The following is a 16156-nucleotide window of genomic DNA, read 5'->3' on the forward strand; positions in this document are numbered from 1 at the left end:
AGCATTGCTGGTTTGCAGCACCCAAGACCTGGAGTCGATTCCAGCCTTGGAGAGCTGTCGATGTGGATCTTTCCTCTGGTGCTCCAGTTTCCCTGCCACAGCTCAAAGCTGTGCAAGCTCGGTGGATTAGCCATGGGCCATGCAGGGTTACAAGGATACGATAGCAGGGTGAGTGTGGCTGGGCTGTTCTTCGGACGGGGAAAATGGGACGAATGGGCTCCTTCCACACTGTTGTGATTCAGTGACCTTCAATGACCTCCTTGATGGTTGTAATGCCTGCTCGCACGCTCTTGTGAGCGTGCCCTCTCTCTCTCGTGTGTCTGTGCCCCCAACAACCCCCTCAAACCCTTTTGCCTGCCCGTTCTCCCCTCCCGCCCCACCGCGCCCCCGCCCTCTCCCCTCCCTTCCACCTTCACTCTGCCCGTTCTCCCCTTCCCTCCCTCCCTCCTGCTCCCGCTGCCCTTCGCCCGCCCCACCTCCCCCCTTCGCCTGCCCCCCTCTCCTCCCTTCTGCCTTCACTCCGCCCATTCTCCCCTTTTCTCCCACCCCTTGCCCCTTTGCCTGCCCCCTCCCCTCCCTCCCACCCCCCCCCCCCCACCGCCCGTCGCCTGCGCACGCTCTCCGCCCCATTCTCTTGTCCACCTCTCCTTTGTCCATCCCCTAGCTCACTGGTGCCCTCTATTCCCATCCCCCATGCCGTCCTGTCTGTCTGATCACCTGCTTCTTCCTGCACAGGGTTGTTCTTCGCCAATTGTTGTGAAGTTTGCTGACACACAGAAGGACAAGGAGCAGAAGCGTATGGCTCAGCAGCTCCAACAGCAGATGCAGCAGCTCAATGCAGCCACCATGTGGGGCAACTTGGCTGGACTCAATACACTGGGACCTCAGTATTTAGCAGTGAGTATTGGCAGAGAAGGGCTAGAGGCCACAATGTGTTCATGCTCCCCGTGTCGTTTTCACATTGCTTAGGAGATGTAGCAAGCAGTTTGCCTGTTTTACCAATCTGGAGATGGGAATGTTTGCTCATGCTGTTCATGTCTGTAACTTCTGCGATCCGTCCTTGCTCCCAGCAATAATCGACCGCGATCCCTCTGCACTGCTCTTAATAATTCCCCACAATCCTTCTGCGCCCCCGCCAAAGTCCATGATCCTTACAATCGTCCCTGATCCCTCCTTGCTCCTCTCAGTGACCCCCACGATCTCGCCTCGATCCCCATGCTAATCCATCCATCATGGATTCACTATTCCCAGCACTATCAGCTGCATAGTACCCTCAACCTCAATGTTGTACATCTGACACTCAACCATAGTCATCTTACGCTCTCCTCCTGCTGTCCCCCCCCACCGGTTTCAAATCTACCCTCACATTTGCTCATGCTGTCACCTCTGGGCAAAAGTGAGGACTGCAGATGCTGGAAACCAGAGTTTAGATCAGAATGGTGCTGGAAAAGCACAGCGGGTCAGGCCGCATCCAAGGAGCAGGAAAAGCACTGGCTCCTCACCTGAGTGTGGGGAACCTACTCCGTTCTCCACCATCAAACAAGGAACCACATCGGACATGCTTAACCTGACTGGTCTGTGTGGGATTCCAGATCCACAATGATGTGTTAACTCCTCACCAACATCTGAACTGTTTAACATAGCACGTCATGAAGCTAATAGTCATTAATTGCTGTCCTTGGCGGCGACGTCCATGTTCAGTAGAGGAATTAAAATAACTCTTGCCCTCATGTTGTTTCTTTCCCCATTCTCTCATTGCTGACATTTCCCTCTGTCTCCCCACCTTCCCATTCTCTTTCTCTCTCACACTCTCCTTCTCTCTCTCCCCCCATCCCTCCCCCCCCTCCCTGTCTGTCTCTCTCTCCCTGTATCTTCCCCTCCACCCCCAGTGTCCCTCTGTCTCCCCGTCTCCTCTCCTCACACACACTCCCCTGTGTCTGCTCTCTCTCTCTCTCTCCCCCAATCCTCAAATACCCCCATCTCTCTCTCCCCGTCTGCGCCTCTCTCACAAACTCTCCCCTACCCCGACTGTCTGTCTGTCTCGTTCACTTACCCCGTCTCTCTCGCTCGTTCTCCCTGTCTCTGGCACTCCTTGTCTCTCTCTCTCTCTCTCTCTCCCCCCCCCCCCCCGTGTCTCTCTGTCTCCCCATCTCTCTCTCTGTCTCCCCATCTCTCTGTTTCTGTCTCTCCCTACCGTCTCTCTCTCTCCCCCTTTCTCTCTTCCCATCTGTCTCTCAGCCCCCCTCTCTCCCTTCTCTCCCCCCCGCGCTTCACTTCCACCCCTGCCCCCCTTGTCGCCTCCTTCTGACGCCCTCTCCCACCTCACCTCTGCCTCTTTCCTGCTGTCCTCTGCCTCCTGTTTGCAATCGATCTGTCTGACTCTCTTTTCCTCTCTGTCTTTCTTTTGCCCCTTCGTTGTCTCTCTCTGTGTCTCTCGTTACCTGGTAATCCGGACACTGCTGACATACTCTGTTTTGTTTTGGTGTAATGTCTAGCTTTATTTGCAGCTCCTACAGCAGTCAGCCTCCTCGGGGAACCTCAATGCACTGAGCAACCTACATCCCATGGCTGGTGAGTACCTCTGACCTGGCCGTGCCTTATTGCATGCAACCCTAACTTGGCAGACAGTGGTGGGGCCCAGCTCACAGTTGAACAGTGTAACAGTCCTACCCATCAAGCATATCTGTGGATGTTTAGCTGACACTGCTGTTTAGTCTCTGGGTCCCACTTTGTGACAGGGTGGGTGTGCTCTCTACCTCTGGTTGCAGGTTGATTGAAATTGAGGATCTTGGGCCTTAAGACCCATACCTGAAGGTTTTCCTCTGGGATTCATGGTTCATCTCCCATGAGTCTTATACTTGCTGTTTCAGGCTGTGCCTCTATGTTGCATGAATACAATGTTTCATTCCCTTTCAGGCCTGAATGCCATGCAGCTACAGAACCTTGCTGCTCTGGCTGCAGCGGCAAGTGCAGCTCAGAACACGTCACCAGGCACCAATGCATTGACAACAGGCAGCAGTCCCCTGAATGCACTGACCTGTTCAGGTAAGGTTGTCAAGACATTGAGCAGGACCACAGTTGCTGAATGCTTTAATCTGTTCATGAAAGGGCACCTAATCCTTCTCCCAAAACCTTAAGGGAATGGCTTTTCTCTTTGTCTTAAAACCTGTTATCATCTTATCTCTCCTCAGTTTCTGTTGTTCTATGGAGAACCACCCTGGCATTCCCATTCAAATCTTGTAGTTAAAATCGCTCAACCCCCCATGATACCATTCTCGTAATATCTTTTCTGCGTTCTCTTAGGGGCACTCATATTCTTCTGAAAGTACAGAAACCAGTACTAAACAAAAAATTGCTGGAGGTTTGTGACCTAACCAGAACTTTATAAAGGGTCAGCATAATCTTAATAAAACCACAAACTTTGGATGCTGAAGATCTGAAAGAAAAGCTGGAAAAATTCAGCAAGTTTGGCAGCATCTGAGAAGAAAGGAGAGTTAACATGTCAACCTCAGTGAAAGGAGGAGGGGCCAGAGAAGAATCACATGACTCAATGTTGCCTTCCGTTTACCAATATTTCCACATAAGCTGAGTTTCTCCAGTAGTTTGTTTTTATTTCAGCCAAATGTTCTTGTTTCAGTACTTGATGCCTCTCTCGATATTGCATGATATCAAAACTTTGTTTTGTGGAGATCAGGACAAATCCAAAAAAGCCACGTTTCAAACTGTCAGAAATTTTGTGACAGGATAAAATGGTTGACAAGTGGTTGGCAGAGACATCATGATGAGGTTTCCTCTCAATTCTGTCTTCCTCAATCGGATCCCCACCCCCTTCAGCCTGCACTGACTCAGGGAAAACAAACCAGGTCTGCAATCTCTCCTCATATCTGAGACTTTTCATCTCGGGCAACATCCCTGTGAATCTCCTGTTCGTCCCCTCTAGTGCAATCATGTCCTTCCAATGATATTGCAACCAGAACTGCACACCGTATTCTACCTGTGGTCCAATCATTGTTTTCTAAACACGCAAATAGAAAGTGGGCCTTGTCATTAGTGCTTCATCTGGAGGCTCACTGATGATCCCTAGTAGGGTGACGAAACATCTGAAAATGAACCTTCCAGCTCAGTGAGCAAACCTACATCCAGAACCTCAACCTGAGCTACAAATCTTCTCAAAACTCACTAATGGTTTTATAAAGTTGTAACAAGGCTTTCTTGATCCTCTATTCTACACCCTGCCAATGAATGCAGCATACCTTCTGCCTTTTTCACCACCCTGTCTATCCGTGCTGACATCTTCAGAGATTTGTGGACTTGTACATCAAGGTTACTTTGTTCTTCAGTACTCCCTAAGGGCCTATCATTCATTGTGTATTTCCTTCTCTTGTTAGACCTGCCAAAATGCATCACCTTACACTTATCAGCATAAGTGATATTTAATAGCTGGTCAGAGGTGAATCACTGGATGACTGGAGGTGTATTGTTCCTTTGGTCACATAGCGATAGGCCAGGTAATTATAGACTTGAAAGTCCGATGTAAATGGTGTTCCATCTGCTATTGCTCTGCCCAGTTTTTCAGCTGATCAATATTAGACTATCGCCTGAGACCATCCTCCTCACTATCAACAGCGCCATCAATCGTCAAGTCATCTGCCAACTAGCTAATTATACCTTCTACATTGTCAATGACTTGAATAGATAACAAATAGCAATGGTTGCTACACTGCTGGTCACAGCCTTCCAAACACAAGAACAACCCTCCACCATCGTCCTTTGTCTCCTATTTGGAAGCCAGTTCTGTATCCAGTCTGCCAACTTGTCTTGGATCCATCATGAGCTCTTACATTTTGGGCCAACCGTCCATGTGGGACCTTGTGAAAGGCCTTACCGAAATTGATGAAAATCCCAATAGCTGCACTACCCTCATTGATATATTTTGTCACCTTTTCAAAAATGTAACTAAATTAGCCAGGCAGGATCTTTGTCCAACCAATTCATATTGACTGTGCCTGATCAATCTTTGCCTTTCTAAGTGTTAATTAATCCTATCCTTCACCACTTTTTCCAATAATTTCCCCACCATTTACATCGGACTTTCAAGTCTATAATTACCTGGCCTATCGCTATGTGACCAAAGGAACAATACACCTCAGGCCATCCAGTGATTCACCTCTGACCAGCTATTAAATATCACTGCCAGAGCCCCAGCTATCTGCTCCGATGCCTCCATAGCAACCTGGCCCTCATTGGGCCCTGGAGATTCATGGCTTTATGGTTGATCAAACATCTTGTACCTCTTCCTTACTCATCCCAAGATATTCTAGACCTACACCATCCCAACTAACATTTCCAGGTAGAATGTGAATACAAACGAAAAATATTCATGTAAGACCCCACCCATATCATTTGGCTCCAGGCTCAGATTGTCCCTTTGGTTTCTAATAGGCCCCACTCTTTCCCTGGTAATCCTCTTACACTTAACGTATTTACTAAATGCCTTTGGTTTTTCCATAATCTTTGCCGTACAGCATGAAAACAGACCCTCCAATTTCTCCATGACGGCCAAGTTTCCCAAACTAAATTTAGTCCCACCTGCCTGCATTTGGCCCACATCCCTCTAAACCTTTCCTATTCATATACCTGTCCAAATGTCTTTTAAATGTTGTTACTGCATCTATCAACTGGACATCTACCAATTCCTCCAGTCAGTTCATCTGATATATGAACGGTCAGCACGGGACAGGGACAAAAGGCTTTTCTTGATGTGACATAGTTGGGGCTCTAATAATGGGGCAGGTTGAGGAGCAAATGCAGCTGATTTTAAAGTGATGAGGAATGCAGTTGGATCAGTTATGGGAAAGCAGAAGGAAAAGGTGAAGAAAGCTCACTGAAAAAAAGCCAAATTTGGTGATTTGGAAAAGGATCTGGAAATGTCTGAAATTTCTTAGGGGCAGCGCGTTGGCTCAGTGGTTAGCATTGCTGCCTCACAGCGTCAGGGACCCGGGTTTGATTCCAGCCTTGGGTGACTGTCAGTGTGGAGTTTGCACATTCTCCCTGTGTCTGCGTGGGTTTCCTCCAAAGATGTGCAGGTCAGGTGAATTGGCCAAGCTAAATTGCCCATAGTGTTCAGGGATGTGTAGAGTAGGTACATCAGGAGTAAATATAGGGGAATGGGTCTGGCTGGGTTACTCTTCAAGAGGGCCAGTGTGGACTTGTTGGGCCGAAGGGCCTGTTTCCACACTGTAGGGATTCTATATAAATAAAAGAACCACCCACCGTTTGAAAAAGTTGCCCCTCAGGTTGCTTTAAAACCTTTCTCCTCTCACCTTAAAACTATAAAGAATATTATTAAATTGGAGAGGGTTTGGAAAAGATTTACCAGGATGTTGCTGGGAATGGAGGGTTTGTGTGATACGGAGAGGCTGGGTAGGCTAGGACATTTTTTCACGGGAGCCTAGGAGGTTAAGGTTTATAAAACCATGAGGAGCATAGATAAGATGAATAGCAAAAGTCTTTTCCCTTGGGTGGGGGAGTTCAAAATTAGGGTTTGTGTGCTAGTTTTATTTCCAATGTTCACAAGATGTGGATATTGCTAACAATTGTCCAGATGCCAATTTTGGGTCAACCACATTATCAGCATTTCTGATGGAGCCTGCCTCAGTAAATCCATTTGCTTTGTAGCCTTTAAGTTACTTCATTCCAAGCAATCATGAAAACAAAGCACTGGAGAAATTCGGCAGATCTGGCAGTGTATGTGAAGAGAGCAATAGCGTTAATGTTTCAAGTCCAATGTGACTTTTTGTTCTGTTCCAGTCCCCACTCCACATAGAGGACACATTGTTGACTGCAGTGTGTGGCGCTGTTGAGATTGGCAGCTTGGGTTATACCCATTTGAAAGGGATGTATCCAAACGTTTTGTCCTTGTTCAATTTTTTTGTCTGATGTTTTGACTCTCGTGTTCCTCCTTTCACTGCAGGGTCTTCAAGCAGTAACAGTACCAGCTCCTCATCGGTGAACCCAATGGCATCGCTGGGGGCTCTGCAGACACTGGCAGGGGCATCGGGCGGTCTCAACGTCAGCTCTTTAGCAGGTGAAGGGCATGCTGTTCCTATCAGCGCAGACGTGAAGCAAGTTTCCAGCAGCAACAAGTCTGATGGTGCATTTAGTTTTAGCATTTTATCAATGTGTGTGGACCTGACAAAAATGGAAGCCTTTTCTGCAGCACAGCCGCTACTTGTCAGGCCATGTTCAGAAGCTTTCAGTCAGTGTAACTGAACTAGCGGGCCACGTGGTCATAGTGACTGCATCTCTGTTGGGTTTTTATGTAACTCTGGCCTGGGGTAGAGGGGCCAGACTCTGGTCGGGTGGAATTGAGAGATGTTGAACTCCTGTCTAATGAGAAAGGTGTATGTAGGTCATTGATTCCTGTGTTTGTTTGGAGTTGGGGTGGGGGGATGGGGAAGGGAAGGTGGAAATGGGAAGTTGGACTCCAGTCTGCTGTGGGGTTTTAGTAAGTTATGTACTAACCAGGGCTTGGTGTTGGTCAGGCCTTGTTGCTTCATGATGAGCTAGTGTAACACATCCTGCAAGCTGATAATGAACGGTGCTGTTGATCCCCAGGTATGGCGGCTTTGAATGGAGGGCTTGGATCTGGAGGCCTGTCGAATGGTACAGGCAGTGCCATGGACGCTCTGACCCAGGCATACTCAGGGATTCAGCAGTACGCAGCTGCAGCACTCCCCTCCCTCTACAACCAGTGTCTCCTCAGCCAACAGAGCCTCAGTGCAGCCGGAAGTCAGAAAGAAGGTAAGTGGGAACATCCACAAGGCACTGAATGTTCTTGAGCACCAGGCGAAGCATGGCATCTTCTGCCAACTGGAGGTTTGTGCTGGAGTATTAGCCATGTACTCTGCTCAACAGGCACATGATGGGACAGGCAAGGGGCTTAGCTTGGATGACAGGTGGAGGGCTCCCCTGCACTGGCTTCCCTTCTGAAAGGAACATGCACGGCAGCAGTGAGTTCTTGAGAGTGAACCTGGTCGATCAAGATGGCACGTCCTAGCCATGTCCATTCTGACACTCCCCTCACAGTTTCCTCATGTTAGTGTGAGCAGCCGTGGAATCTGTGTCAAGTTAACTTGTACCAATGTGAGTCCCTCATTATGCCATGTTTAAACACCCATGGTGCTATGCAAATGAAGCAGCTATCTGGTGTTGAAAGGATTGGAGAATCAGATTAGGTGTGTGTGGGATGGCGGGGGTGGTGGTAATCTGTTGTGTGGTGTGGTGTGGGGTGAAGGATATGTCAGGGCCTGGAGATGATTTGGAGGGATGTCAGGACACCAGAAGGCTGTGGGTGTGGCAGGGTGTATGAGCCTGCCCTTTGTGAATGCGTGTATGAGTTCAAGGATTGGATTTGGGGTGGGATGTGAGATTCACTCCAACTGATGGTGATTTTCTTTTTCCTCCTCCCTTCATTTCTCTCTGTCTATTCACACTGCTATCTCTCCGGGCGGTTTTAACTCGTCTCTTACTGGCTCTTTTGCCCCCTGTGTCTGACTACTTTACCTCATCTCTCTCCGGCTCATTAAACCTAATTTCGGGTTCTTATAAACCCAACCTGTTTGGCTCTTTTACAACCCCTCCCCCTCCCCCCCGTCGCCCCGTCTCCCTCTCCCTCCTTCCATCCTGTTCTCCTTTTCCTTCTCTCTTTTCCCCTCTCATTCTGACACCACCCTCTCTCCCCCCACACCATCGTTCTCCCTTCACCCCCCCTTCCCTTCCCTCCCCGTCCTCCCCACCCCGTCCTCCCCTTCCCGTCCTCCCCTTCCCGTCCTCCCCTCCCCCTCCTCCCCTCCCCGTCTTCTCCCCTCCCCGTCTTCTCCCCTCCCCGTCTTCTCCCCTCCCCGTCTTCTCCCCTCCCCGTCTTCTCCCCTGCATCCTTCCCCCCCGCATCTCTCCCCCTTGCATCTCTCCTCCCCCGCATCTCCCCCCCCCCCCGCATCTCCCCCCCGCATCTCTCCCCCCCGCATCTCCCCCCCCCCCCCCCGCATCTCTTCCCCCCCATCGCCCCCCCGCCTGCACTGCCCTTTTTCTCTCTCTCTCTTTCTCTCCACACTCCGCATGTGCGTGCTCTCTCTCCACGCCCCCGCACCCTGTCTCCCTCTTTCCACCCTCTGTCCTCTCTCTCTCTCTCTCTCTCTCTGTCTCTTCATCCTCTGACTCAACAAACCCCATATTCCCTCTATCCGATACTCCTGTCGCTTTCTGCTCTTGCTTGCTGTCTTTTTCAGGACCAGAGGGAGGTAATCTATTTATATACCATCTGCCCCAGGAGTTCGGCGATCAAGATCTGCTCCAGATGTTTATGCCTTTCGGGAATGTTGTTTCTGCCAAGGTTTTCATTGACAAGCAGACAAACCTGAGTAAATGCTTTGGTGGGTATGTTGCTGAAAAATGTACAGTTTCTGTGTTGAGTATAGTGTCTGGTGGCTAGAGTTTGCTATCTGTGTGAGAGCTTTGACCTTCAGAGCTGACTGGTGGGATTTGATTCTCAACCACCACTCCTCCAAACGCTGGCAACACTCCTCTGCAGCCCCCTCCAAGGAGCAGAGGGACCTCAGGGTTCAAGAGCACACTTCTCTGAAGCAGCTTTATAGGATCCTGTGGTTAATAAGTCGAGGCTTAGCATATAAAAGCAGGGAAGTGATGCTACACCTCTACAAATCATTGGTCAAGATATTTGAGATATTGTTTTCCGTCTGAGTACCTTATTTAAGGAGGGATGTCAAAGTCCTGGAGAGAGTTGAGAGGAGATGTATGAGAATGATACCAGAAATGAGGGAGTTTAGATAGTAGGAAAACTTAAGAGAGATTCGGCTTTTTCTCCTTGAAGCCGAATCGATTATGAGGTTACCTTATTGAGGTGCTCAAAGTTATGAACAATTTTGGGAGGGTAAGGAAGAACATTCTATTTCCATTCGTTGCCATGTCAGTAGGTAGGTTTCACAACTTCAAGATCATCAGCTATAGAGCCACGAGTGAGATGAAGAGAAACTACTTTACTCAAAGAATTGAAATAACCTGACCTTGTAGCTGAGTTCTGGTAAATCTCCTCTGGGGACCTTTGCATCCTTCCTAATTTATACAGACTAGAAATGGACACGATTTGCTAGTTCAGCAAGTTGCCCTGTTTTTGCACTCAACACCGTTATGAAGGTGAAGATCACATATGCTTTTCCTATCCACCCTCTCAACATACCTTGTCATTTTCAAATAATCCCAAATTTCATCACACACCCTCCAATCCCTGTGCCGCCCGCCAACAGTTTTTCCTGTATTAAACTCCATTTGCCCCTTGCCTGTCAGTTCACACCCATCTGTATTGGAGTTTTGATCTCCTGGCTGAAGGGGATGCTTCTACAATGAGGAGAAGATGAGGGAGACTGGACCTATATGACCTGGAGTTGAGAAGAATGAGGTGATCTAATTGAAGTGTATCAGATTCTCTGGTACTCGTTAGGGTAGATGCTGAGACGTTGGTTCTTTGGCAGTGAATCTAAAATGCACTGTATCAAACTTAAGGAATCCATCTAGGACTAAGCTGAAGCAAAATTCTTTGACTTGAAGTGTTGTGAGACTTCAGAATTCTCCACCTCACAGAGCTATGGATTCAGTAGATTGTTGCGTACTAAGTAGATCAGATGATGTCAAGATTGTATGGGAAGGTCACTTTGAGGTGCAAGACAAGCTGTTAACTTATTGAATAACAGTTTAGGCTCAAAGAGCTGTTTATGTGCTCCTGTTCAAGTTCCTTCTGAACTTTGGAGAGGACTGAGGTGATTGGCCCCTTGACAGATGGCTATACATGAATCTTTTTCATTGCTGTGGAGCTGTTGCACTCCACTGTTATTGAGGAGCAATAGTGGCATTGCAACCCGGAGACAGCCAGACAGACAAATCAAATCAGCCTCCCCATTCCCTGTTTTGCAAATTAAAATACTCAACGCTCAAAATGAACCCCAAGGTTCCTAACCAGACTTTTAAAAATAACCAGTTCCAGAATAACAGATAGCATACACCCAATTTATACACTCAAATGAAAAAAATTAACAATTTATTAATAATACAGTAACTTTAGCAAAGCAAGGTGATCTAATTAATGTCTCTGATTTAAATCCAATCCTGCTCAATTCGAGCCCCACTCTCAGAAAGACAGACAGACGCATTAAGAGATAAAGAAATATAAGGGAAATATAACTGGCCAGTTCACTTTAGCACTTTTCATAATCAGTAATATCACAGGCACATGATATTCTGCCTTGCCTGATTTCCAAACACACCAGTCAATGCAAATAACTACCAGTAAGCTCCTCGGAATATTCATTCAGTTTTTAGAACTGAGATTCCATTCTGAGCTTTTGAAAAATTGACAATGAGAGGACAACCAGAGAGCTATCAAATCTGTTTGGTGTAGTAGCTACAGTCCTCCTCAAAAAGGCCACACAGTTCAAATGCAGAGCAAACTTTGGTTTTGCTGCTTATTCCAGCAGTTTCTTTGTTAGACTGATTGGCACCATAACTCCCTGTGAGGCCCCAGTTAACATTTGAACATAATGCACCTGTTTGAACATAATACGTCTCCGGCATCGAAACATCTGCAGTGCTCTCTGAACAAGAATCAACCTGCAATTAACTTCCAGGCTTGGCTTTACGAATAAGCAATTAATTCATTTGTTCTCCTTTCTTTTTAAATCAAGTTGTGGCTCACGGCTCAAAGACCACCTTCAGTTCACAGCTCCAACCCAGAAATGATTAAAAACCAAAACTAACAGTCTCAGCAGTGGTGTGGTAATACTTCACTGGCATAGTGTTTCACATGCCAAGAATAATCCGATGGGGATATGGACTAGAACCTCACCAAACCAACAGTGAAAATTCAATTCCATTTTTTTGTAAATATCCATCTGATTCACTCGTGTCCTTTTGAGAAGGAAATGTGCTGTCCTTATCCGGTCTATAATTGTCTTGAGACCCATAGCACTGATTGACTCTCAACTGCCCTCTGGAGAGGCCTGGTGAGCCACTTGATTCATGGGCAATTAGCGATGCACAAATGCTGGCCTTACCTGTGCCGCACACATTCCATGAAAGAATAATGATAAAGGATGGGAATGTTTTTTGAGCCTGCCCCTGTTAATGTATTTGTGCACCATCATTCACAGCAGTATCATAGCATCCCTACAGTGTGGAAACAGGCCCTTTGGCCCAAGCAGTCCCCCCTCAAAGAGTAACCCACCCAGACCCATTCCCCCAGCCTATTATTCCACATTTGCCCCCTGACTAATGCACCTAACCTGCACATCCCTGAATACTATGGGCAACACTATGGGGCCAGTTCACCTAACCTGCACATCTTTGGATTGTGGGAGGAAACCCACGCAGACACAGGGGGAATGTTCAAACCACACAGACAGTCACCCGAGGCTAGAATCGAACCCAGGTCCCTGGCGCTGAGAGGCAGTAATGCTAACCACTGAGCCACCCGTGCTGGGCAGCTGGACAGCACTGCAGAGTTCTGCTCCGATTTGCTGGTTGTCTTATCACTTAGCCAGATCTATCACCTACTGCTTATCCTAACTCATCTGCAAGTAGTCCAGTATTGCACCAATCGGGCACCTCATTTTTGGAGCTGATGTTGCTTCTGTCTTATACCTCTGCACTTTGTACCCGTGAAGTTAGACTCAATAGAGTGTGGGATGAGTTCGATCATGAACACAACATTACAGCACAGTACAGGCCCTTTGGCCCTCGAAGTTGCTCCAACTGTGGAACCAATCTGAAGCCCATCTAACTTATACTATTCCATTTTCATCCATATGTTTGTCCAATGACCATTTAAATGCCCTTACAGTTGACAGTTGGTGAGTCTACTACTGTAGCAGACAGTGCGTTCCACACTCTTCCTACTCTGAGTAAAGAAACTACCTCTGACATCTCTCCTATGTTTATCACCCCTCAATTTAAAGGTCTGTCCCCTCGTGCTCGCCATTACCATCCAAGGAAAACAGCTCTCACTGTCCACCCTTTCTAATCCTCTGATTATCTTATGCCTCAATTAAATCACCTCTCAACCTTCTTCTCTCTAACGAAAACAGCCTTTCCTCATAAGACCTTCCTTCCATATCAGGCAACATCCTAGTAAATCTCCTCTGAACCCTTTCCAAAGTTTCCACATCCTCCCTATAATGCGGTGACCAGAAGTGTTCGCAGAGTTTTGTACAGCTGCAGCATGACCTCATGGCTCCGAGGTTAGAGATTATGCTTGCCTGCAATCCTGCCACTGCCTCAGCATGTGCCAGTGTTTTGAGCTGCTGGATCTGGTCCATCCCATTTGCCACAGTATAGTGCCACACAATGTAGTTACAAAATAAGAGGCTTCCCATTCAAGTGGATGAGGAATTTCATTTGTGTTTGGAAATTTGTTTTTCTCCGGGGAGTGTTGAAGGCTAGGTCATTGGTTATGGGGCACTGTCACCACAGTACTGTAGTAGAAGGGAGCTATACTGGTCACTGGCCTGAACTGTGCTGGGGCCAGTGTCCTCTTGCGACGAATGATTAGGGCTGTACCTTAAGCTTTAAACTCACAAGAACAGCACAGCACAGTACAGGCCCTTCAGCCCACCATGTTTTGCCAAGCATTTATCTCAATCTGAGATCAAATTAACCTACACACTCCTCAATTTACTGCCATCCATGTGCTTGTCCAGCAGTCGCTTAAATGTCCCTAATGTCTCTGACTCTACTACCACCACTGGCAGTGCATTCCATGCACTCACCATTCTCTGTTTAAGGAACCTATCTCATATATCTCCTTACCTTCCAATCGTAAAATTTTGACCCCTTGTGACAGCCATTTCTGCCCTGGGGAAAACTCTCTGGCTATCTGCTCTATCTATGCCTGTCATTACATTGTACACATCTATCAAGTCACCTCTCTTCCTTTTTCTCTCCACTGTGAAAAGCCCTAGCTCATTCAACCTTTCTTCATAATACAAGCCCTCCAATCCAGGCAGCATCCTGGTAAATCTCCTCTGCATCCTGTCTACATCCTTCCTATAATGAGGCGACCAGAACTGGACACAATAGTCCAAGTGTGGTCTAACCAGGGCTATATAGAGCTGCAACAAAACCTCGCGGCTCTTAAACTCAATCCCCCGGTTAATGAAAGCCAAAACACCACATACCTCCTTAATAACCCTATCAACTTGGATAGCAACTTTGAGGGATCTATGTGTGGACCCCAAGATTCTGCTGTTCCTGCACAGTGCCAAGAATCCTGCCTTTAACCCTGTATTCAGCATTCAAGTTTGACCTTACAAAATGAACCACCTCGCATTTATCCAGGTTGAACTCCATCTGCCACTTCTCAGCCCATCTCTGCATCCTGTCAATGTCTTGTTGTAGCCTGCAACAGCCCTCCACACTATCTACAACACCACTGACCTTTGTGTCATCGGCAAACTTACTCACCCACCCTTCCACTTCTTCATCCAAGTCATTTATTAAAAACCACAAAGAGGAGAGGCCCAAGTACAGATCATTGCGGGCCACCACTGGCCACCAACCTCCAAGCGGAATGCTTTCCATCCGCTACTACTCGCTGTCTTCTTTTGGCCAGCCAGTTCTGTATTCAGATAGCCACATACCTCCTAACGTTCTGAATGAGCCTACCATGGGGAACCTTATCAAATGCCTGACTGAAATCCACACACACCACATCCACTGCTCGATTTTCATCAACTTGTCTCGTCACATCCTCAAAGAACTCAATGAGGCTGGTGAGGCATGACCTGCTCCTCAAAAAGCCATGCTGACTAGCTTTAGTCAAGCTTTGTTTGTCCAAATCATCACAAATCCTATCTCTCAGAATCCTTTCCAGTACCTTGCTTACCACAAACGTAAGACTGACTGGTCTGTAATTCCCAGGGATTTCCCTATTCCCTTTCTTGAATAGAGGAAGAACATTCACCTTCCTCCAGTCAACTAGTGCTACTCCCATAGAGAGTGAGCATGCAAAGATTATTTAGTAATATCCTTCTTATAGTAGGGCGACCAGAACTGTACACTGTAATCCAAAGTACCCTCACCAACGCTCTGTACAACTGCACATGACGTCCCAACTCTTAAACTCAACAGTCTGAGCAATGAAGGCAAGCATGCTAAGCACCTTCTTTACGGCTGTGTTTATCCGTAACCTGTTGGATTTCTATGACGATCTAACTGAGCGCCCTTATTCATGCTGCATTTTATTTTGGTCGAGCTAATTACTGTAAGGCAATTGGTTGGGACAAAGAGTAAAATAGAAGTGGGCACCAGGACATTTTGGAATGAATTTGAAGCATGAAGGATGGCACATCAGTTGGAATCAGTGTGGGTTACATTGGAGCTCGAGGCAGGCATGTGGCAGTGCGGTGGCATGATTGTTAGCACTGCTGCTTCCCAGCCCCAGGGACGCGGCTTCAATTCTAACCTTGGGTGACTCTGTGTGGAATTTGCACATTCTCTGTTGTCTGCATAGGTTTCCACTGGGTGCTCTGGTTTTCTCCCACTGTCCAAAGACTTGAGGGGTTAGTTGGGCTGACCATGATAAATTGTGCTGTAGTATCCAGGAATGTGCAGGCTGGGTGAATTAACTGGTAAAAGCAGAGTTACAGGAAGACGGTAGGGATCTGCATGAGATGCTCTTCGGAAGGTCAGTGCTGACTGGATGGGCTGAATGGCCTCCATCTGCATTGAAGCCATTCTATAATTCCAGAGACAGCTGCCGAGAAAGGCTGTGAAGGCAAAGTTACTTAAACACCTTATCAAACGCTAAGAGGGAAAAGATGCGCAATCTCAGAAAGCTGAAGTGGCAATCCCTTTGGGGAGGAGAGCAGAGTTTCTTCAATGTCGGCTTACCTATAAAATGATCAAAGAAAAGCCAAGTGTTGTAGATGCTGGAATCCTGAATTAAAAGCAGAAAGATTGGAGAAACTCAGCGCGAGCAGCATCTATAATCAGAAAGAAACCATCTTTAGACTATGGACTGAAATGCGAAAGAGGATGCTGTTCAAGCAAAGGATTGTTGAAGGATTACTCGGTTTTTAAAAGTAAGTTT

General features: G+C 47.3%; 1 protein-coding gene across 5 annotated transcripts in view; it reads left to right on the forward strand.

The window, feature by feature from the left end:
* Positions 1 to 16156, forward strand: part of celf1 (cugbp, Elav-like family member 1) — a 215901-nt gene that overhangs the window by 98826 nt on the left and 100919 nt on the right. For 4 of the 5 annotated variants that reach the window (XM_087996846.1, XM_087996847.1, XM_087996844.1 and 1 more), the window contains 6 exons: positions 736 to 897; positions 2496 to 2571; positions 2917 to 3045; positions 6974 to 7087; positions 7618 to 7803; positions 9291 to 9434. In XM_087996846.1, coding sequence (XP_087852972.1) covers positions 736 to 897; positions 2496 to 2571; positions 2917 to 3045; positions 6974 to 7087; positions 7618 to 7803; positions 9291 to 9434 — 811 coding nt within the window. The remainder of the gene's footprint in view (positions 1 to 735; positions 898 to 2495; positions 2572 to 2916; positions 3046 to 6973; positions 7088 to 7617; positions 7804 to 9290; positions 9435 to 16156) is intronic. The other variant, XM_087996845.1, reaches the window with a different exon arrangement.

This window comes from Chiloscyllium plagiosum, unplaced genomic scaffold (assembly GCF_037043375.1).
Source record: "Chiloscyllium plagiosum isolate Xiang-an unplaced genomic scaffold, Cpla_swu_hap1 HiC_scaffold_18, whole genome shotgun sequence".
Taxonomy (NCBI): Eukaryota; Metazoa; Chordata; class Chondrichthyes; order Orectolobiformes; family Hemiscylliidae; genus Chiloscyllium; species Chiloscyllium plagiosum.